Source organism: Pleurodeles waltl, chromosome 6 (genome assembly GCF_031143425.1).
Source record: "Pleurodeles waltl isolate 20211129_DDA chromosome 6, aPleWal1.hap1.20221129, whole genome shotgun sequence".
Lineage (NCBI taxonomy): Eukaryota > Metazoa > Chordata > Amphibia > Caudata > Salamandridae > Pleurodeles > Pleurodeles waltl.
Genome location: NC_090445.1, coordinates 55,182,072 through 55,204,202, shown reverse-complemented (window position 1 = coordinate 55,204,202; position 22,131 = coordinate 55,182,072). Strand labels below are relative to the sequence as shown.

General features: G+C 46.0%; 1 protein-coding gene across 1 annotated transcript in view; it reads left to right on the top strand.

Annotated features, from left to right (window-relative positions):
• Window positions 1-12,373: 12,373 nt before the first annotated feature.
• Window positions 12,374-22,131, top strand: part of LOC138301476 (E3 ubiquitin-protein ligase TRIM39-like) — a 197,789-nt gene continuing 188,031 nt past the window's right edge. Inside the window, exon 1 of the mRNA XM_069241989.1 lies at window positions 12,374-12,427. Within this exon, the coding sequence (XP_069098090.1) occupies window positions 12,374-12,427 (54 nt within the window). The remainder of the gene's footprint in view (window positions 12,428-22,131) is intronic.

Sequence of the window (22,131 nt, the reverse complement as noted above, 5' to 3'; positions counted from 1 at the left end):
ACATGTGTGGTCCATGGATGTCACAATGTTTGCCTAAGTCCAACGTGTTGCTAGCCATTCATAGGTCTTGTGTGTGAAGGCACATACTTGGTGAACGTTCAATACACTCCTGGGTGTGCATTTCACATGGGATTGGTGGTTGTTCTTCCCACACCACCCTCAACGACTGGGATGTTAATGTGAAACAGGCTACCTTGGACTGTAGCAACCAGTATCTCACACTTACTTGACACCTTTTGTGTCGTGAGTCAGAACCTAGGGCCAGATGTGCCAAACTGTGTACAAGTTGATAAACTCATAATTATTGTGTGTGAGTTGCAAACATCTGTTTCCTATTCCGAAATGTATTAGGTGATCATGAAAATATATGGGAGATTTTATTCCTAATCCTAAATATGAAGGCTTTTTCCAGTCCTATTTGCAACTGACAGTGGTATGCAAGTCCATTTGCAATGGAGTTTGTGGTTGCTAAGTGAGTCGCAGTTATCATCCACTTGAAGTGGATGGTAACCCACTTGCTAGCTGTAAGGGGTCCCCATTGTAACCCATCACCTTTCCGAGTGTACCAAAATAATCCTGTACAAAACAGGCAGTGGTCCAAGGGACCACTGCGGCCCGTATTTATAATTTTTTTGCACCACATTTGCGCAGCTTTTTGACGCCAAAACGGCGCAAACTTACAAATTACAATTGGAATTTGCAAGTTTGCGCGGCTTTTGCGTCAACAAGTGACGCAAATGCGGCGCAACAACAAATATAAATACGGGCCTAAGTGCCTTAAATTATTCAATATTGAAATTGTCGTAATTTATTTCTAAGTGCTGCTCATTTCCCGTTGAGGTAAACGGCCTACACTTGGGGAACATGTTCTGCGTTATTTCCAAGCGGTCACGGACATGGAGGTCTGCTGTTCCCAGCAGGCCTCCATCCCCGTGAGTGCCCATAGTTGCAAAGGTGGAGCAACTTGCAACCCACATCATTGATGTAAATGAGGTGGCTCTTAGCAACCCCATAGCAACTCACAGACGGTGTCAGATACCCCATTCTGCATTGCAGATTGTTCGTCCCATTTCCCATCTTCCTACATCTGGTCCCTAGTGTAGACATTGGGTTATAGCCCATTGGTTCAATCTTAGCACACAACCAATTCCAGATGGCTTAGAGTGAGGAGTGTGATAGTTATCACATATAGTGACATATGTAGTGAAGTAAGTATGCGGAAGAGGTGCAGCCATGATGTACAAAACCGTAGGGATGATTAGGATGAGTAGTGTAGGGTGATGTCATCCATCATGTAGAGACCTGGATATTCTAGGTGTGATATGCCCTTATGTATGCATGCTTCACATGTACTTCCTCTGAGCCCTTCTGTGAACTATGTTGTGACAATTGCTGCAACCTATACATTTCTAGTAATGTACAAATAACCCATTGTGCTATCCCACCCAATGCAAAGCCAAAGGTAAATATCTGCCTTTTCTCTTCACAGCTGCTAACATGAGGGCGGCCGATCGCATCCATTTTGAGCGGCGTGCCATCCGTTACAGGCACATCCTGCAGGTGCAGTCTGGGTATCGGCGGATGGGCCGCAGGTATCACTCCGAAAGGGCCTCCGGGGCGTGGTGGGCCACACCACAGCCTCCAACAAGTGTGCCACCTACAGCCACCAACGACACAGCCACCAGGTCTGGCCCAGTGGTCCCATCTACTTCGGCTGCCATGGACCCGCCGCATGCAGCACGACCTGGACCCAGCCGTGTGCTGGCAGCAGGACAGTCACATGTCCCACCAACAGCTGCCACTAGCTCGACCTCTGCTGGCACACAAACCCTCCCCACAGACCCTCCCGTGGACCCTGCAGCCTTCCAGGCATTGTCCCAGAAAGTGGACAAACTTTTGAGGAAGGTGGACAACCTGACTGATGACATGAACTATGTAAAGACCCGGGTCCGCGACATCAGGCGCACACTAAGGAGTGCAAACGTCTAGTTCGTTTGCCCTCTTAAACTTTTATCCCTCCCCTCTCACCTCTTTCCTTTTTTTCTCCTGTTAGTTGGGCTTTGGGGATTAGTATTAGGATTAGGATAGGTATGTAGCTTAGTTAGTGTTAGGGAAGAGGGTGGGGGGTCCTTGTTATTTTTCTCAAATATTTGTGTGTGGGTGGGTGGGTGGGGGGCAATGTTGGGATTCATGTTTAATAAAAAAAAAAAAAAAAAAAAAAATTAAACAAAAAAAAAAAAAATATCTGCTTGTTTAGGATAGTGTAGTATGTGTGTAGGTTAGTATGTTTTGTCCTGCATGTGTCCTGTCTCATAATGGTGGGTGGGGGGTTGATGTTTAGATCGTTTCGTTACATGTGTAGAGTAAGTTTAGCTTAGGTTAGATAGGGACAGTTGTGGGTTATTAGTAGTCAGGTTAGATTAGTGTAGGTGTACCTTTCCCTTAGTTGCCTCTTGTAGTACTAGATATAAATAAATATTTTGTTAACCCTTTACTTGATGCGTTAGGTGCTACTTTATCATGGCCTTGACATCCATGTTGCAGAATGATTTAGTGTGACATTTGTGTCCTATGCTCAGCATCCCCTGGGAATGGATGTTTAACATCCCATCTACCCGTGTGCTCACTTGTTAAGTATCCTCAAATTGGGAGACTCCCCATTGGTAGTGTGCATTGTACACCAAGCTTTTGTTATGATATGTGTCCAACTTCACAAAGAGTGCTTCATTACATGTCAATGTGGGTTAATTGTTAGGTCGGACAGCAGTGTGAAGCTCAGGGAGATCTTTGTAGATGAGGAGTTGTTCACACTCATGTATTGCTGCTTTCATTGCTGAGCTACATCATGTGTGTACTGAAGCAGCATGAATTTCCTTCATGGAAGCCTACTCTGTAAGGGAAGTTAATGCAGTGTGATTTGTACACGATTCATTACATTAAGCGGCATCCATTCTTATTTAAGTCTTGCATGGAGCCTACATTTCCCAGCCACCATTTGCTCTCTGGAATAGCGATAGATGGTGCATCATTCTGACCAACACAGCATGATTGTGTGTGCTTAGTTCCTTCCTCAGTTATTTCCCTCAGTATGGTAGGGCTATGATGCAATCCTGGCCAATGCACAGATGGATCTGAATATATGACATCAGGACAGTAGTATAGAGATTCAACAGGGTTGCCACACAGCCACTTTGGAGTTAGGTACTGCACAGTTGAAGTGTGAAATGACACAGAGACACAATAGGTGAGCAAGTGCGATTTTTTTACAGGTGTTGTAGTGCAAATTGTCCATTCAACATTTTGGCTGAGTCCGTTCTGGGGCATCATTTCTTGGTGAGCCTATAGAAGGTGTCAGTGCAGAGGGACAGGATTACCAAATTGTAGGAGAGAGACATTCACTGGCAATGTGGACAAGTCAAACAGTGGATTGCCAAACAGTCATTGAGTGTAGGTGTTCAGAAACTGGGCTTTGACTAAACGCAGGACCTTGGTCAGAGTAGGCCATGGTGCAGGGACTAGGGCTTCCGGGTACTCCTCCGTGTGAAGGTTATCTGTTCCACGTCTTCTTCTTCTGATGTGTGTGTTGCCTCCTCTGTCCTTGTTGTTGTTGGTTGTGAAGGGGCAACACACACCTCAGTGTTAGAAGACATGGAGGCAGACATCCCGGGGGCTAGTCCCTGTGGACTTAGGAAGGGCAATACTGCAGCAAGGAGGGCCTGCTGGTTTCTCAGAATGGCAGCCACATCCCGATGGTAGGCAGCCAGGTCAGCCCTGAGGGGTTCGATGTTGCATTCGTGCACCCGTTGACTGGCTTGCATTCTTAGTTGTTCCGTCAACTGGATGACAGCTGTGGCGATTTGCTTTTGTGTTTCTACAAGTTCCTGCATGTGCGATGTTAGTGCTTGCATCACAGCTGTCTGATCAGCAGGAGGGATCATGCACGAACGCACCCCCTCAAGGCTGGCTGCCATAGTTTGCATCCCCACCCGCACCTCCTTGGCCAGCTCCCGCTGGACCCCAACGACGGTTCTTTCAAAGCTGGTTCCAGTGTCGTCGGAGTCCTCAGCTGTGTTGGAGCTGGCAGGTATTACATTTGGGGTGGCAGGTGGGTCTACTGGGGTGGCTGCTTCTTCTGGGCTCCTCCTTGGGACTGAAGGTGGGGTTTGGAGGCTTCCTAAGACCATGTTGAGGGTTTGTGGGGAGAGGTTGATGGGGTCGTCATCGATGTCATCAGGGAAATCAGGGTCAGGCATATCGGCAGGAGATCCATGTTCCTCTGCAATGAAACAGGGTACAATTAGTGTGTCTGTGTTGTAACAAGTTTGCAAACAGTTACAGGCGTTTGGATGCCTTATCTTTGGTGTCTGTTTTTTTCTGGGTATCTGCTGTCCTTCATATGGGCATTGTTGTAGGCCTATGGCCCACCTGTGTGTCACATGTGTGATGTGGAGCTACCAGACTTGTCTGCCTAATTGCCGCTAGGTGTTGCTTTGTAACATTTTGTGAATAGGCATCTTTGTGTCCTACTAGTCCCTCCGTGATTAACTATTCTTATGTAGAGACATTTTCGAGGGTGTGTTCTCATTATCCGACCTGAGCTGACTTGCTTACGAGGCAGCAGGATAGCTAATGGTGTGATGGACTGAGTCTGACCCACTTTTAATTGACTCTGTCACCCTGATTCTTTCATTTTGCTCTAGCTAACTAGCATTGGCTCATGTCTCCCACAGCAAAGGAATGATTATACATCCGAGCGCATGACATCTTTGGAACTTTTCAGGGAAGTTGTGGTCACTCAGATCCCAACATCTTCACTCTTTTCCAGTATGAACTCATACACAAAAGTCAAAGACAGTATTTGTTTCACATGATGATCTCTTTGAACAACTGACTTGTCTATATTTAGGTGTGAGCCACAATAACCCAAATACTTCAACATGGTAGACTTGAAATAGTCAGCAGGAGAGTAAGACATTGGTCGAAAGCTATCATGGTGCCTAACAGTTTGTACTCTCCCTCTGCTTGTTCTATTTATAGCACAGCATGTTAAGCTTCTAGCCTGCCTGTCTGAATCACTGGGGAGACTTCATCCGTCATATCTGAGCAATGGCCTGTGATCTGGTTTTGCATCTGCAGCAAGGCAGGCAGCGTCTGGTGTTTCTCTGTTTGGAGACTCCCTCTTGTGTGTCTTGGGACAAGGAAGTGATTTTATAAGTCATAAGTCATGGTGATGAGATAGTTTCCCTACGCAGGAATGGCAAATCAGAACCCCTACCCCATCTATCCGCAAAGTACCAGACTGTATCCTTGACTGGGGCACAGAGTGTATCTGTTCTGGCACACTCCAGTGCAGATGTAGGCAAAACAGTGTGATTGGACTTATTAACAACACCCTAGGACTGGCTATTTGGTATATTTCCTGATAGGAAGGCCAATGAGAAGCATGTAGTGCAAAGTGCTCAGAGGCTCTTAGATGTGAGCATATGCGTAAGAGTACATTCAGGGTAAGGTGCAGAAAGGCCTACAGCCTGAGGCTAATGCGCAAAGTATACATTACACTTGCCAGAATACACATTGACTGACTGTGGGTGTTGTGAGTGCCCTGCCAACACACTTGCCTCTCAGGACCTGCCCCATTCACTTTTGATTCACATTGCATGCAGTGTACATGTTCCGTGCCATTTCCTATGCATGTTCATGTTTGGATGTGGTGTGGATGTAAACATTGTTGATGTTTGAAGATGAAGGTGGGTCATGTGTGTTTGATTGTATAAGCCTGTTTATCGTATGAAGGTCCGATTTGTTTGTCAGACTTTGCAGGTGTGTTTGAGTGACCAGTTGCCTATGTCTCCTCCTCAGGTGTTGTCTGAGCAGTATGACATTAGTGATGTAGCCTTGTTATCCAGGCATGTGAGGGACCCTGACGTATGCAGCATGTGTGTGTGGTTGGTGCTGTGTGGGTCCTATTGCTGTTTACTTTGGCTTATGTATGTGTCAGGTATGGACATTGGGCATTTGAGTGTACTGGTGCGTTTGTATTTTTACACTGACTTGTTGCGGATGTCAATGTCACCCCCTAATTTGTGTATGTATATTCCATGGGGAGGTTGCTGCCATTTGGTACTGTAGCTGCACAGAGATGAGAGGCGTTATTGTAAGGTGTTGTGGCAGTTACATTGCAGTTGTTGCTTTGCCTACTGGGTTACTGATAGGGACCTAGTTGCTGTAGGATAGATTTTACAAAACAAGTGCCTGGATGTGAGTTTGCTGTAGTGGCCTTCCTACCTGTCGCTGCTTTCCCTTGGCTCTATTGTTGTACTTACAGGATGTCCCCATGGGGCTGTACTTGTTGCTGTGTTTGGTGGTGCCCCAGCTTCAGTGTGTGCTAGGCATGCCCCCCTACTGTGCTCCTTTACCCATGCCACTCTATGTATATGCTGACTTACATGCATTGTGTAGTAGGTATTCCCCCCCTGGTTGCAGTTAACATTAGTGCATTATAATTCCCCATGCGACTTACCCTGCATGTGCATTGTGTCTTGGTAGTCTGCACTGTCCTGCCCTTGAATCCCTGTGACGATCTCCTCGGGGATGGCGGCTGCAACCATCTCCTCCATGTGGTCCAGGGCCTCCTGTTGTGCTGGACTCCCACCTCCAGTCTGCATTGCTGCCTTCCTGTTCCTGGCCATTTTCTCTTTGGTCCTGCGTTTACAGTCATGCCAGCGTTTCTTACACTCAGTGACTGTGCGGCGTTCTTCAGCCACACTGTTGATCTTGTCCACTATTTGCTTCCATATGGCCTCTCTCCTACTGAGTGGCAATTTGGATGTAATGAAAAGTTGGTGCTGGTGTTCCGTCACCTCTCTCACCAGGATTTCCTGCTCCTCTTCACTGAAGCGACACTTTCTTTTCTTTTTTTGGTTATCCTGGTTTGTTTGTGGGACCTCTTGGCTGGTTCCTGGTCTGCTGTCATCATCCTGGGCTCTGTTGTGTCCACTGGGATCCATGTTGGCTCTCTGGTAACACTGCAGTTTTCGCGCTAGAATTTGACGCAATTGCGTGAGAAAAACCAGCGCTTTCACGATTGCGCTGTCGTAAATCGGCCCATGGTGATGTGCGTCGCCTTTACGTGGTTTTTCCTTACGACCTGACGCCGCTGTGTGCGTCACAATATCCTGACGCCCACCTGTTGGTTGCGCCGCCGTACGTCAAAGTATAAATTTGACGCCCGCACGGCGCATCCAAATGGCGTTAGACGGCGCAAAATTTTTTGACGCAAAACTGCGTTAGCGCAGTTTTGCGTCAAAAAGTATAAATATGGGCCTGAATGCTCCCAGTGGTGTTACAAATGATGTGAGATGTTTGGAATCCTTGTGCAACCTCCCTTGGTGGTAGGCTGCTGACAGATCCATCATACTGAAAATTCTAGCTCCCTTAAGCATAGATAATGTCTCAGCTATGTTGGGTAGAGTCTGTCGATCCACCCATATACATTGGTTCAAATCCCTCAGGTCAACACACATCCTGATCTTAGGGCCATTATCATTCGGGACCAAAACCACTGTGGCCAACAATTCTGAAGATTCAATTTCCTCAATGACATCCATTCCTTTGAGTCTGTCTAATTCCTTTTCCAATAAACTCAACATGAGGTTCGGTACCTTCCTTCCTTTATTAAGTAGCATTATTCTTGAGGATTATCTTGCGTCCAAAATTCTTGAACACACCAAGTTGATCCGTAAACCCATCAGGGAACTCTCTGATTACATCCTCTCCATCACCTACATTTCCTACTAACATGACTTGATCACTGGCATTCAGATTTAATATGATACCCAAATCTTGTTACCCCTTTTAGCCACATAGACTTTCCCTACTGTCTCTCATCCCTTGAAATGGATCCTCATAAATGGTGCATCCAATGAGGTCAATCTTGGATCCTCCCTAGCCTCCTGGATTAATGTCAGGTTTCCGTAAGTGTATATCCAATTTCCCAAAAATGCGTTCCCAATTCTTAGCTCCCACCAATGGTGAACCTGAAACTGCAAGAACTGTGACTTCCTTGCCGTCGATAGTAACCTGGCATTCTGGCATTTTTATACAACCCACATCCACATCATTACCCTGGATTTCATTGGCATATCCTGTGATATGCATAAAACAGCGTGTTAATGCAGATCCTGTGATTCAACATTACTGATCTTGAGACTTCTGCAAACTTTAATAATCTGCCTTTTTTTTCCACACCCTTTACATGTTAAGTTCCAGGCAAAACAATCAGGACTATTCGAGAAAAGGGTTGGATTACTGTAGGAAGATGGCTCTGTATATACTATCTCAAAGTAAGAGATAGTGTGCACAGAGTCCAAGGGTTCCCCTTAGAGTTAAGATAGTGGCAAAATTAGATAATTCTAATGCTCTATTTTGTGGTAGTGTGATCGAGCAGTAGGCTTATCAGAGGGTAGTGTTAAGCATTTGTTGTACACACACGGGCAATAAATGAGGAACACACACTCAAAGACTTAACTCCAGGTCAATAGTTTTTATAGAGAAAAATATATTTTCTTATTTTCTTATTTCTTATTTTACAATAACCAGTTTTTACGGTCTTGTTTTAATTTCTTCTATTGCACTGTTTAGCTTAGCTCAGCACCATGTTCTCAAATAATGCATTCTTGATCGCCCTGTGCTTCAGTCAAGGCTACAGTCTGGTACATTGCTGGTAAACGTGGTAGAAGTTTAGTCTGCAGCATTCATAGAAAATACACATCCTTAGGGTAGGGACATTTTCTTAGAACATCTGCGTGCTAGTTATAAAAACAATTTCTAGTCCTAGTACAGGTCAAGAGGGAGAACCCAGCCAGGGAACCCAAACTGTATGCTGAATGCCCCGTTGCAGATGCTGTTGCAGATTACTGGCCTTGCTCAGGTATGAAGGTTTATGTCCTCCCGGGGGAACCTGAAAGGCAGGCTTAGAGCTTAACATGCTGTGCTCAAAATATAACTTAGAGAGAGAATAATCCAGCAGCACTATGATAGCCTTATTGTTGTGCTTCACTCTCATCGTTACTATTTTAATATTACTGTGTTGTGTAGTTCTGGTTATTGCAGCTTATGCTTTGTTATCCAAAATGCAGTTGTTTTATTAAACTAATCTTTAAAACTTACAACGCCTTTATTGTGATTTATATATGAGACAGCACTGTGTATAAGAGAACCGGTTGTGACCTGATTGACCACGACTTACCTGAGAAGTACTGAGATGTCATGCGCTCGGCTGCCCAATTGTCTCTACCATTTGGGAGAGATGAAGCACTGCTAGTTAGCCTGAGCAAAACCCGGATTTAGAGTGACAAGAGTTCATCTACCGTGGGCCAGACTCAGTCCCCCACATTGTGGACGATCTTGTTGCTCAAAATCCAGTAGTCTCATTAAGATAATCAGTGCCTACGCAACAGGGTTTGCAATTGAAATCAATGGAGGGACCCGGGGGTCACTCTAGCGATGCAGGCAGGGCACAGGGGGGCTCCTCGGGCCATTCACTGACTGTGCTAGGCAGAGGTTTGCCTGGGGGTCACACCTGCACTGAGGTTCGGTTCCCTCTGGTCCTGGGGGCTGCAGGTGCAGTGCTTGGTCCAGGCATCGGGTCCCTTGTTACAGGCTGTCACGGTCAGGGGGAGCCTCTGGATTCTCTCTGCATGCATCGCTGTGGGTGTCCAGGGGGGTTGTCTCAGGCTACTCACGAGGTCGCAGTCGGCTGGGAGTCCTCCCTGTAGTGTTGGTTCTCTGGAGCTCGAGCCGGGGCGTTGGGTGCACAGGGTGAAGTCTCACGCTTCCGGTGGGAAGAATGGAGTCTTCAGAAGTTGCAATAAAGTTGCAAAGTTGTTGCTGGTGTTGAGCAGAGCCGCTGCTCACAGGAGTTTCTTGGTCTTTTGGTTCAGGGCAGTCCTCTGAGGCTTCAGAGGTCGCTGGTCCCTGTTGGATGCGTCGCTGTTCAGGTTTTTCAAATCAGGAGACAGGCCGGTAGGGCTGGGGCCAAAGCAGTTGTCACCTCCGTCGTCTCTGCAGGGCTTTCAGGTCAGCAGTCCTTCTTCTTAGTTCAGGTTGCAGGAATCTGATTTCCTGGGTTCTCGGTCACCCCTATGTACTGAATTTAGGGGTGTGTTTAGGTCAGTAGGGCAGTAGCCAATGGCTACTGTCCTGGAGGGTGGCTACACCCTCTTTGTGCCCCCTCCCTGAGGGGAGGCGGGCACATCCCTAATCCTATAGGGGGAATCCTCCAAAACCAAGATGGAGGATTTCTAAAGGCAGGGGTCACCTCAGCTCAGAGCACCTTAGGGGCGGTCCTGACTGGTGGGTGACTCCTCCTTGTTTTTCTCATGATCTCCTCTGGACTTGCCACCAAAAGTGGGGGCTGTGTCCAGAGGGGCGGGCATCGCCACTAGCTGGGATGCATTGGGGTGCTGTAACAAAAGGCATGAGCCTTTGAGGTTCACCGCCATGTGTTACAGTTCCTGCAGGGGGAGGTGAGAAGCACCTCCACCCAGGGCACGCTTTGTTTCTGTCCTCAGAGAGCACAAAGGCTCTCACCCCAGGGGGGCAGAAACTCGTCCCAGTGGCAGGCTGGCACTGAACAGTCAGTCCTGCACTGAAGGATTGGGTAAATTATAGGGGGCATCTTCTAAGATGCCCTCTTTGTGCATTTTGTAATAAATCCAACACTGGCATCAGTGTGGGTTTATTACTCTGAGAAGTTAGATACCAAACTTACCAGTATTCAGTGTAGCCATTATGGCGCTGTGGCGTTCGTTTTGACAAACTCCCAGACCATATACTTAATATGGCCACCCTGTAGGGGCATATTGCTCATGCAGCTATGCCCTCACCTGTGGTATAGTGCACCCTGCCTTAGGGCTGTTAAGGCCTGCTAGAGGGGTGACTTACCTATGCCACAGGCAGTATTTTGTGGGCATGGCATGATGAGGAGGATGCCATGTTGACTTTGCCTTTTTCCCCCCATCAACACACACAATCTGTAATGGCAGTGTGCATGTGTTATGTGAGGGGTCCCTTAGGATGGCACAACACATGCTGCAGCCCTTAGGGACCTTCCCTGGTCACAGGGCCCTTGCTACCACTGGTACCTTTTACAAGGGACTTATCTGTGTGCCAGGGGCGTGCTAATTGTGGAAACAATGGTACATTTTTAGTGAAATAACACTGGTGCTGGGGGCTGGTTTGCAGGGTCCCAGCACACCTCTCAGTCAAGTCAGCATCAATATCAGGCAAAAAGTGGGGGGTAACTGCAACAGGGAGCCATTTTCCTACAATTACCACATCTGTAGCACTTGGTTTTGTAATTGTCCCGCAAATCTTTAGTTGCCTTTCCTTTAATTCTGTCCTTACTCTGAGTGTTTCTGACGCTTAGCGTCTCCACTTGACTGGTAAGATCATACTCATCCTCAACTACACTGGTCATGTTTACTTCAGCTACATTAGCATTAATGGGTTTCTCAATCATCTCTCGAACCCAACCAGTGGTGTGTTCAATCCCTTCAATGATATCCCTTGCTTCCTTCAAAGTTTGGTTCTTTACTAGTAGCTTCTCTTGGACTCGTGGATTGTTAGTGCAACGCACCAATTGATCTCTTATCAATGAGTCACTGAGTCCTTCAAAGTCACATGTGCGTGCCAAGCTTTTTAAAGATGGTATGTAATTTCCCACTTTCTCCGTCTTCCCTTGAATTCTTGAGAAGAACTTATGACGTTCCATTACTACATTTATTTTTGGGCCAACATGTTTTTCCAACATCATCATAGACATCTCAAAAATATCATGAGGTTCACCTTCAACTGTTCCTATAGTGATTTCATCAAGGCTTTCATAAATATTACGACCTTCAATTACTAAATTGTGTAGGAGGACTCCTTGTTTCCTTGCTGGAGAGAATTTCTCTCCACCTATAGCTATAATATAAGAGTCTAACATTTTCCTCCATCTCTTCCATGGTAAGATTGGTTCCCCTGAACTGTGGAGGTGGTAACATGCTCCTTGCTGCCATTGCTACTATTCAAACAAAATTACTAACATTTAAGCACTTAAAAAGAATGGTGGCAGTAAATTATTTTATTCTGTTGTGGTGGCTGTGAAAAGTTCTTCTTCTTTTTTTAAATTCTAATTGTTTTGTACCTACTGGTACTATGTTGTCCCTTTATATTCCTTAGGTTTGGCAGTGTTTTTACAGTTTCCTTTGCTGTTTGTTTTGTACCCACTCGTACATGTAATTCCTTGTTGTCCCTTTTCTATTCCTATGGTTTTGACAGTCTTGTTTCTGTTTCTATTGCTGGGTTTGTTTTTATTATTTTTTTCATGATGCAGCGACATCGGAGGCTCCTTGACGGTGACTGCATCGCTGGAACATTCGTGGTAAGTTTATTCTTCTCTTCACTCACTCACTTTCCTTTTTTATTTTAAAATTAAAATGCCTATACGCGCGTAAAAATGTGTGCATTACCACACGCGCTAAGAAAGGGTGCTGGCACCAATGTATATTTGAATTTAATCACATGCGTAAGAATGACGCGGTGATGACAGACTCGCGCTGTGCACGGGTTGACAGTTTGTTCATTGGACGCCACACCCACTAAGAAAAGGTGCTGGTGCCTGTGTATAATTGAATTCAATCACATACATATGAAAAACGCGGTGATGACAGGCACGCGCTATGCACGCGTTATCAGTTTTCCAATGGACGCTGTAACCACACGCGTGCTTTGCTCTGTTTAGCAACAGAGCTCGGGCACACGATGTCTGCCTTGACGCTATATCAAGAAGAAATAAAAAATACAAATAAAACGGTTACGGAGGTTAAACAAAATGCTTTGTCAAAAATAATTCAGCTTACCAGTTGGTGAGTGGAATGCAATTAAATCTTCATAAAGCTGGGTCCTTTGTCTTGCTGTAGTTGGATCCCATCCTCGTAGACAACTTGTTAAGAAACAGTGCGATGCACAGTTCATATTCCAGGCATTTATTTAGCTACAAGTTTGTCAGAAATAGCCACCACAACATAACCACAACAGAACCACAACAGAGCCTACTCCTGCTCCTCCTGCTGCCTTCTTCCAACTCGCCTTGTTGCCTGGTTGCAGACATTCTCTGTGATGTACCCAAGAATCCATTAGGTACATCAAAGTTAAAGTCACACCACAACACAATGCTTGGGCTCCCCAGAATGGGGTTGTGTCAAGTCAAGAGAACAGAGCAAACCCTAGAGAGAAAAAGAAGTGTTGGATCCTGATAGAGTGGACCAACCCTCCAAGAGAAAAGGCATGAAGACTGGGGGACCAACTTTTGAAGAAATCACAGGTCAGAACCCCTCTTCTCAGGAAGAGGACTTGTTTTCCCCGGGGGGAACTGAACCTGCAAAGCTTGGGCCTTACCACCCAGAGCTCTTAGGGCCAGTGGGACCCTCTAGGGAGGATAGGTGCAAGGGACAAAGAACCTCTCCCACTCTTGAAGGCCTGAGGCAGCAAGCTCCACAGGAAGAACAGGGTAGTGTCAGTGGTACCCACAGGGTTTATTGGGGAGGATGGACTCCTGCCTATTGAGGCCAGAGACCTCAAGCCTGGTGCAACCAGGAGGGTGGTGGTGCCCCAGCAGTTCAGAGAGTTCCGTCTCTCTCTAGCCCATGACATTCCCCTAGCTGGGCATCTGGGCCAAAAACAAGACCTGAAGCAGGCTACTCAATCACTTTTACTGGCCTGGAATGTTCCAGAAGGTGAAGGACTGTAATACCTGCCAAGCCACTGGCAAGGCAGGAAGCCACCTGAAGGTCCCCTTAATCCCACTACCTGTGGTCGGGTGCCTTTCGAAAGGGTAGAGGTTGACCGTGTTTCCCTCCTTGACCCTCAAACAGCTTCAGGAAACAGGTAAATTTTAATGGTAGTGGATCATGCCACTAGGTACCCTGAAGCCATTCTACTGATGACCATCACTGCCCCTGCAGTGGCCAAGGCTCTCCTGGGTATTTTTACCAGAGATGGCTTTCCTAAGGAGGTAGTATCAGACAGCGGTTCAAACGTCATGTCTGCATTATTAAAACACATGTGACCGGAGTGTGGTTTGACTTACAAGTTTACTACCCCTTACCATCCACAGACCAATGGACTGGTTGAAAGATTTACCCAAACATTAAAATGCATGCTTAGAGCACTCCTTGAAAAACTCAGAAGGAGATGGGATGTCTTACATTCCATGTCTGCTTTTTGCCTACAGGGAAATGTCAAGGCATGTTTTTGCCAGACCTATTAAGAGGTTGCACACCGCCAATGTGACTGCTGCAGTCCACCCACCACCCAGAAGCAGGCAGTATAAATGGAGACACTCACCTCCAGAAAGGGGTGGAGGTGCTGGGGGATGCCGTGGTAGGTGTGTGCCTGTCTGTTGGGGTGGTGACTGCAGGTATGGTGGATGTGCTGCATATAGGGGTATCAGTGGTTGTGGTATCCGAGGGTATGGTGTCTGCGGTGTAGTGAATCCTAGTTTGTTTTAATGGGATAACAGGAATTAGCTTAGCCTTTGGCTTGCAGACTTGTGCCCCCATCACCTAGTGACTTTTAACCTACTTGGCCTGCTCTGTCTTAGACCATTTATTTAGTTAATACTTCTAAGATGGCTGCCTTGTTTATAGTTAGGCCCTTTTTGTTTAGAGTTATGTTATCAGTGTCACCACGCTAAGGCGTCAACTCATACAACAAAAACAAACTGTAGGTGCTCACATTAGAAATTACTGTCCCAAGCATGCAGTGTTATCTATTGTTTTGGAACAACCTACGTCAGGTGTCCAAGTAGATCTGTATAAATACATCACACTTTAGACAGATAATCAAAGGGATTCCGACGAGATACCATTGCTGCTATCGATGCTGCACGTCGCCTTGGCGCTGACCCTTACTTCGTGTTCTTCCGAAGTCTGAGCTCGAGACATCACTCAGGTAACCAGGGTTGGGGGCTCCTTCCAGGGACAAGACATTGGCAGATTAGGTTTAACATACCCAGCTCTCCTCTAGGTAGAAGGTTAGGCTTATTATGATAGGGTACACGGACATATGATACACTTTAATTCTTTCTATGCTAATACAAGATGGTGGGTGTCTTCATAATCATGGCCCTTGTCTTTACAATTCTATCTCTTGTACTGTTCATTATCCTAATCATTGCAGCCAATACGATTTACTGCATTGTATTGAATAAAAACTATTGAAACATTACTGCATCTTCATTATTGCCTGTGTTTGGTTGAAACATAATATATCTGTGAGAAAGGGGTAATCTCCGTTTAACCACGACACTCCCTGAGATGTCATACTTCTGAGTCCATGCATAAAGGCTGCCACAAATCACCTTTAACTGTTTGGGTTGTTGGTGAGGTACTACTAGTGAGCCAGAAGGGTTGGGACTACAGTTGCAACTTGTTGTAGGATAGGCATAGTCACCTACAAACATAAGTACTGTCACCCTTGAACCAGCAGTCTTGCCCAGAGAAAGAGTCCAAACTATGACAGCGGGTAGGATAGGTGTGATGGCTGGATCAGTGAATATTGGTATGGTGTCTGTAGGTGTGCAAGGTGTGGTGTACGTGATGCTGGGGGCGGTGGGGGAGTCAGGGCAAGTCATGACTGTTGCTGTGTCTGCAGGTGGATGTTGGTTGTGTGCGTGCTGATGGTGTGTCTTGTGATGCTTATGTTTGTGTGCGCTTCCATTTTCTGTTGAGGTGGATGCATGCGAGTATGTTTGTGTGCTTTGGCTCGGTCGGGGAAGGGAGGATTTGGTTTGGGAAGAGGAAGGTGGAGGGGGACGGTAGACAAGGGGTGACTGGCTGCTGTCAGTATGGAGCCCAGAGACTGAAAAATACCTGTAGGCCAGCCATTGCACTGTGAATGCCCTCCAGGTATGCATTGCTTTGTTGGACCTGGGTTACTAGTCCCTGGATAACCATTCAACAAGTAGGAGACCTCATCACCCTCAAAGCTTTGCCCCATGGAGCAGACCTCAGTTACCTGTTGCCATAAAATAGTAGGCCAATACAAAATGCATTTCCCTTAGCTCCCACACAAGGTCAACCACAGATCTATTTGTCACATACTTAATGACCTAACAATAATAAATGATGCTCCAAAATCCCGACATGTTGATGACAAAAATACAATAGCCTGGAGAATGTGACATGGAAAATACCCATGTCACACTGGAAACATATCGACAATGTACACTTTACCAAGTGATATTTGTCCCAATAAAGTCAAGAGTGTGGTATTACTGTTGCTCAGATAGGCTACACATGTGGCATGGAAATGAACAAGGTAGACATCATCTGCAAGATGTCAAGGAGATATGCCCCCAAAATACACTACACAATGAATCAGCAAGCCCCAGAGTAATCTCCACTAATGTTTTGCACCCCTTACAATGATATACTCTGAGTGCTCAGTAGAAGCCATTAGTACTTTCCATGTTGGAGGGACACAGTAATTGCAAGGACTTGTAGGAGGCCCTCAACATGTTGCCCAATGGTAAGCTACATCACTGTCTCCATTTTGGTCATTCAAACCCAGCTGTCTGTCTATGGATGAATGCCTGTACCCAAACATGTGTTTTAAAAATCATCACAAGCCACTGTCCTGTAGGTTTTCATTATGCTAATGAGGCTACTGGATTTGAGAGGCAGGATCACATGGATTGTGGCTACTCATTAGAATTCCACACCACATGATTCCTGTCTGCCTAGTCCGGGGTCTCCGGCTAACTAGCAGCGCCTCATCTCTGGCCGAGATGATTGTGACAACTGGGCGCATGGCAAGAAAACTCCTCAGGGAAATCATGGTCGATCAGATCCCATCCCTTTCTCTCAGTTACCAAAAGTCTCATACAGGCAAAGACAACAGAGGCAGGTTATAGTTCAATAAGGATTTATTGAAGTAACTGCATCTTAGATAAAAAGACATGTATTGCAATAACTAGGATGACAAAGCACAATAAAAGCAAACATTTGACTAACAGAGTAAAACACAAGAATAGTCCTACCATACTGTCACTAGGAGTGATGTATATGTTTCTCCTACCTAAACTATGTCTGAGCACAGCGTGATACGCCTAATCTGGCCTTCGGTTTTCTCCCTTGGGAGTACATCATCCCTCATACCTGGAGGAAGAAGCCTGGGGTCTAGAGAGACACAGTCCCCATGTGGATCAGGGGTCCGGCCGCCTAGGCAGGTAGCTGCAGCAAAGCAGTCAACAATCAGCATGCAGTCGTGGTCATCTGGCTAGAATCTCCCTCTAACGTGCCTGGGACAAAGGGGTGTTTTTACAATAAAATAGCTGACATTCTAAAAAATAGTCCCCATGTATGAGTTTGTGTTTTCTGTGAATGTTGGAGACACAGCATAACACGTTTGTCAGCAACCCTATCTGACTGTAGCATTGGAGAAAGCACAAAGTGAAATGAATGGCCTACTAAGAACGTAATGCTTTCCTAGGTGAAAGTACGATGAGATAAAGAAAATAAAACAGCACTGCAAATGTTGCTATTGCCAACAAAATAAAGCAATGCTGAATAAATGTAACAGGGCTAAAGTGCACAGCGGCAGGCCTAGTTAACATAAAACAACGTGTCTAAAACACGGCTAAAATAGTTATACAACACCACGTCATGTTGCAAGACAAGTCAGGGCACAAACCTTAACCATTACACTTGTGCAGTGGATTTTTCCATCTGATGCCACATCAAGGGCATAGATATTTACATTGTGGCTCTAAATTCTAGGCCTACCTATCATCACTAATGCAGTTCTACATGCAAATGACATGTTATGGTGCATGAGGGAATGTGTCAGACAATAAACAATGGTGACACATTCTTGCATGCGGCACAACATGAAATGTCTCACCAATGCAAATTTACTGTTCCAAAATCAGTTTGCCATGCACATATATGTGAGGGAATACAGCCATTATTCAATCAACATAGGCAGACCATGCATGAAAGTGCAGCTTAAAAATGTTTTCTAAAGAGAAAGGGACACATGCTTACATGTAGGCACAAGGAATGTTGGCAACAGTGATGTCACATAAATCATATCAATGGACATTCCCCACTTACCAAGGGAAAGTATTGACCTATAGCTGAATCCAAAGAAAAATGTAAGCCCTGTCACATGCATGTTGGACACGTTCATATTACAGATTGCAGTGAGGCACCAGCATGAAGAAAAAAAGTTTCTGGGTGGCAGATGCCAACATACACATTTACCCAGATACATGGCAGAGGGCAGTGGTCCATCACATACTTACCTTTGGTCTGAAACACTGAGGAGTAATGATCTGTTGCATAGAAATTACACTCACAATAACAACAAACAGTACATGATTGATCAATGTACACAGCCGTGTGGTCCCTGCAGAGCAAGTGGTTTGAGGATTCCACCCAGTTTTGTCCTAGGTCCCTGGTCTAATAGGCAAGGCACGTCAGTATAAAACAGATGACATGTCAACGCAAATAATCTCTCATCTGCTGTGTGACACATGGCTCATTCCTAATTGTCAGGGGAAGCTGTCAGAACCTCACTCAATCACTTGGCAATGGGACAGGCAGGAAAACACCATGTACTCACTCCCTTGTGGCTGCTGTGCTGCCCTCAAATGCCCATCAAGCTCTAGGTAGGCCACCAGTTTTTTTCTGCAGTGGGTGCTCCACCGGCTGTAGACTCCTAGGGTCCACACCTTCTTAGCGATGGCTTTCCATATCCCTTTCTTTTGATGTGAGTTGACCTGCATTGATGCAAACGACAAATCAAGAGATAATGTTCACAAGTTTCATCACAAATGGTTGAGTCAGATACATGTCAGTAACATTAAACTAGAACCTTCCTATGTGTTAATACCCCCCAGGTGTGACACATACAAACCAGTAAGTACAGGGCCATGACTACAGACATATATTTCCCAATCTGCAGACCAACCCACCACCTAGGGTGGCTTGGTCTACAGATTGGGAAAAGACCGAGCAGCGAAGGGGTTAAGGGACACCAAGATATATAAAAAAGAGCGGATCATTGAAGAAGAAAGCGATTCCTGTGATTACTTAAAGGATACAATTATAGTAATTTCAAATTAGGCCTATTGATGAAATCAACAAACGATGAAGAGATATGACAATAAATATATGCTTGGTTGCTTAGTATAAATTGAGCACCATTTCTGAATTCTATTTTCTGATTGAAAATGTTGATATTAATTATTTCAATGATTGCTACAATGGAGTTTTATGTGATGTTTGTAATTTATATGTAGTTTCTTTGTATAGATTGTTTGTCCTGTCTGTAGCCATTGTTACTTATATAATTAAAAAAAATACATTTCTTTCACTTAAAAAGTTGTTTTAGGATGAGAAGCATAATTTGTACAATGGTCTGTATGAATGCTGGTGTGATTGAATGTTTCTCTTTGTTTCAGTAGTTAGTGTTCAAATATTAGGGCAAATAAGTAGATTGTTTTTGGATACATGTACAATAAATGTGTACATTTTAATTTACATTCAAATGTTTAATAGTCATATGTGGTTCCCAGAATATCTTATATGCTCTTACATGAACTTAGATCAGAGATATATGTATTTGTATTAAGTACATTTGGCGAAACTTACTAGTTACTCTAGATTGATCATGTGGGACATGCTCTAGCAACCTGACTGAGGGCCACTATGAGACACATCACACCTCTGTGGCTTCTGAAAGGTAAATTACTTAGGCATGAATGGACCAACACAGTCACACTCTGTGAAAATGACTCTCTGCACACAGTCCTACAAACTACTGCCAGAGTACAAACTCAAACATCACACACAGGTAGCAATGAAGGGACTGGCATTGTGGATACAGAAAGTGTCTATTCTGTCTATGTGTGAACATTTGCAACAACAAATGAAGACTCATGCCACTTCAGGGGTTGGGGTTCTTTGCTATGTATCTTTACTACAGAACACATTTTTGGACATTTGTGTCCATCCTACAGAGATGGCATCCAACAAACAAAGGTATGCATTGCCCAATTTCTGCAGTGTGACCAAGCTACTGAGTCACCTATTGTGGTCTCCTAGGAATCAACACACTGTCTGCACTGTGGAAATGCCAGTTATGCAATAAGCCTACACAGGACAAATATGACCTTGACCTATGTGAAGGTGAGAACAGAGCTGTGGGTGTAAGGGACCTGTCATGAGTCAGAGACACATATTGACAATGATGCTAAGTGCACATCAGTCACATATCAGTAACTCACCCCTGTATTCATTCCTAATCTGGTCAAAGGAATGAGGCATTCTGGGCAGCATATTATCCAAGAACCTTATATTGGCCACATGACAGGATCTGCTGGGGTACAGGGAGTGGGCACAGTGCCACAGTTGCATAGCCACAGTGACTCCACCCCAGCCTACACTAGGACCCATAATGGGAGATACATGCGAAAGACCCTGGTCTATGGAAGCAGAGCAAACAGATCCTACATGACACTACATTCCCATCACTTCCATGCATTACAGTACATAGGGGGTCATTCTGACCCCGGCGGCACCGCCGACAGACCGGCGGTGCCCCGCAGGGCATTCTGACCGCGGCGGTTCGGCCGCGGTCAGACAAGGAAAACCGGCGGTCTCCCGCCGGTTTTCCGCTGCCCCTGTGAATCCTCCATGGCGGCGGAGCGCGCTCCGCCGCCATGGGGATTCTGACACCTCCTACCGCCATCCTGGCTGGCGGTAGGGGGTGCCGCGGGGCCCCTGGGGGCCCCTGCAGTGCCCATGCCAATGGCATGGGCACTGCAGGGGCCCCCGTAAGAGGGCCCCACTTTGTATTTCAGTGTCTGCTTTGCAGACACTGAAATACGCGACGGGTGCCACTGCACCCGTCGCACCTTCCCACTACGCTGGCTCAATTCTGAGCCGGCGTCATCGTGGGAAGGTTGATTTGCCCTGGGCTGGCGGGCGGCCTTTTGGCGGTCGCCCGCCAGCCCAGGGCAAATCCCAAAATACCCTCAGCGGTCTTTCAACCGCGGAGCGGTATTTTGGTGGGGGAAGTCTGGCGGGCGGCCTCCGCCGCCTGCCAGACTTAGAATCACCCCCATAATGTAGCCAACAGCAAATTGGCATGTGGTGTGTGTGGCAACCTGAAGGGCAGAGAGCGTGATGATAAGCCTTGCAAACAACAGTCTAACAAGGGCACATGTGTCAAAAAATCTCTGTGGCAACATACACATAGCTCACATTATGCACAACTGACACATACAACAGGCATACTCAGCTCATGCTGTCATGCATGTACATGTTGTCTCACATATACAACAATCTTGAGTAAAGAGTTGTCAGTGGATGGCTGTAATGACACCTCACCTGGTTATGCGCATTCCAACACAAGGTTGATCTAGGAACACAAAACACACACACACCACAATGTGAATGAACTTAAAAAATGGCTCCGGCCACTAATACTTTCATATTGACCCTCCCATTGATGCCACACAGACCGCACTTACAGGCACATTCAATCTGGCACACATGGGCACAATCAAGCTTGTGACGAGGGAATGGATGGTGAAGTACAGAGAAAAACGTGCACATCATGCACTTACCTTCTCCTTTGCTGCACCAAAGAGCTGCCCATAGAGTGGTAGGACCTCGTAAGCTAGCCTCTCCCGCTCCCCTGGAGAGAAGGCTGGGGCCCTATCACCTACTGGATGTGGCATGATTGCTCTCAGAGGCGGCACACAGCAGCTCAGGAAGTGAAGATCATGCTGGTAGCAGTGTTAGGAGTGAATCTGCAGAACATTGTGGTCACATTCGCCACGTACGTGGTCATCACTTCTGGCAGACACAGCCATTGGCCCGTGATCGCCACAGGTAACAACGTTAGCCTATGGCTGTGTCTGCTGCGGTTACAACTGCCTCCCGCCATGATGACTTTTACCGGTAGTCGCAGACGATTCCTAATGTCCAGTGGAGTAGGTCAGGCAGCCGCCATTTAAGAGGCCTGAAATGCAGTACTGGGCTTCAAAAACACAATGACTAATGTGAGAACTCA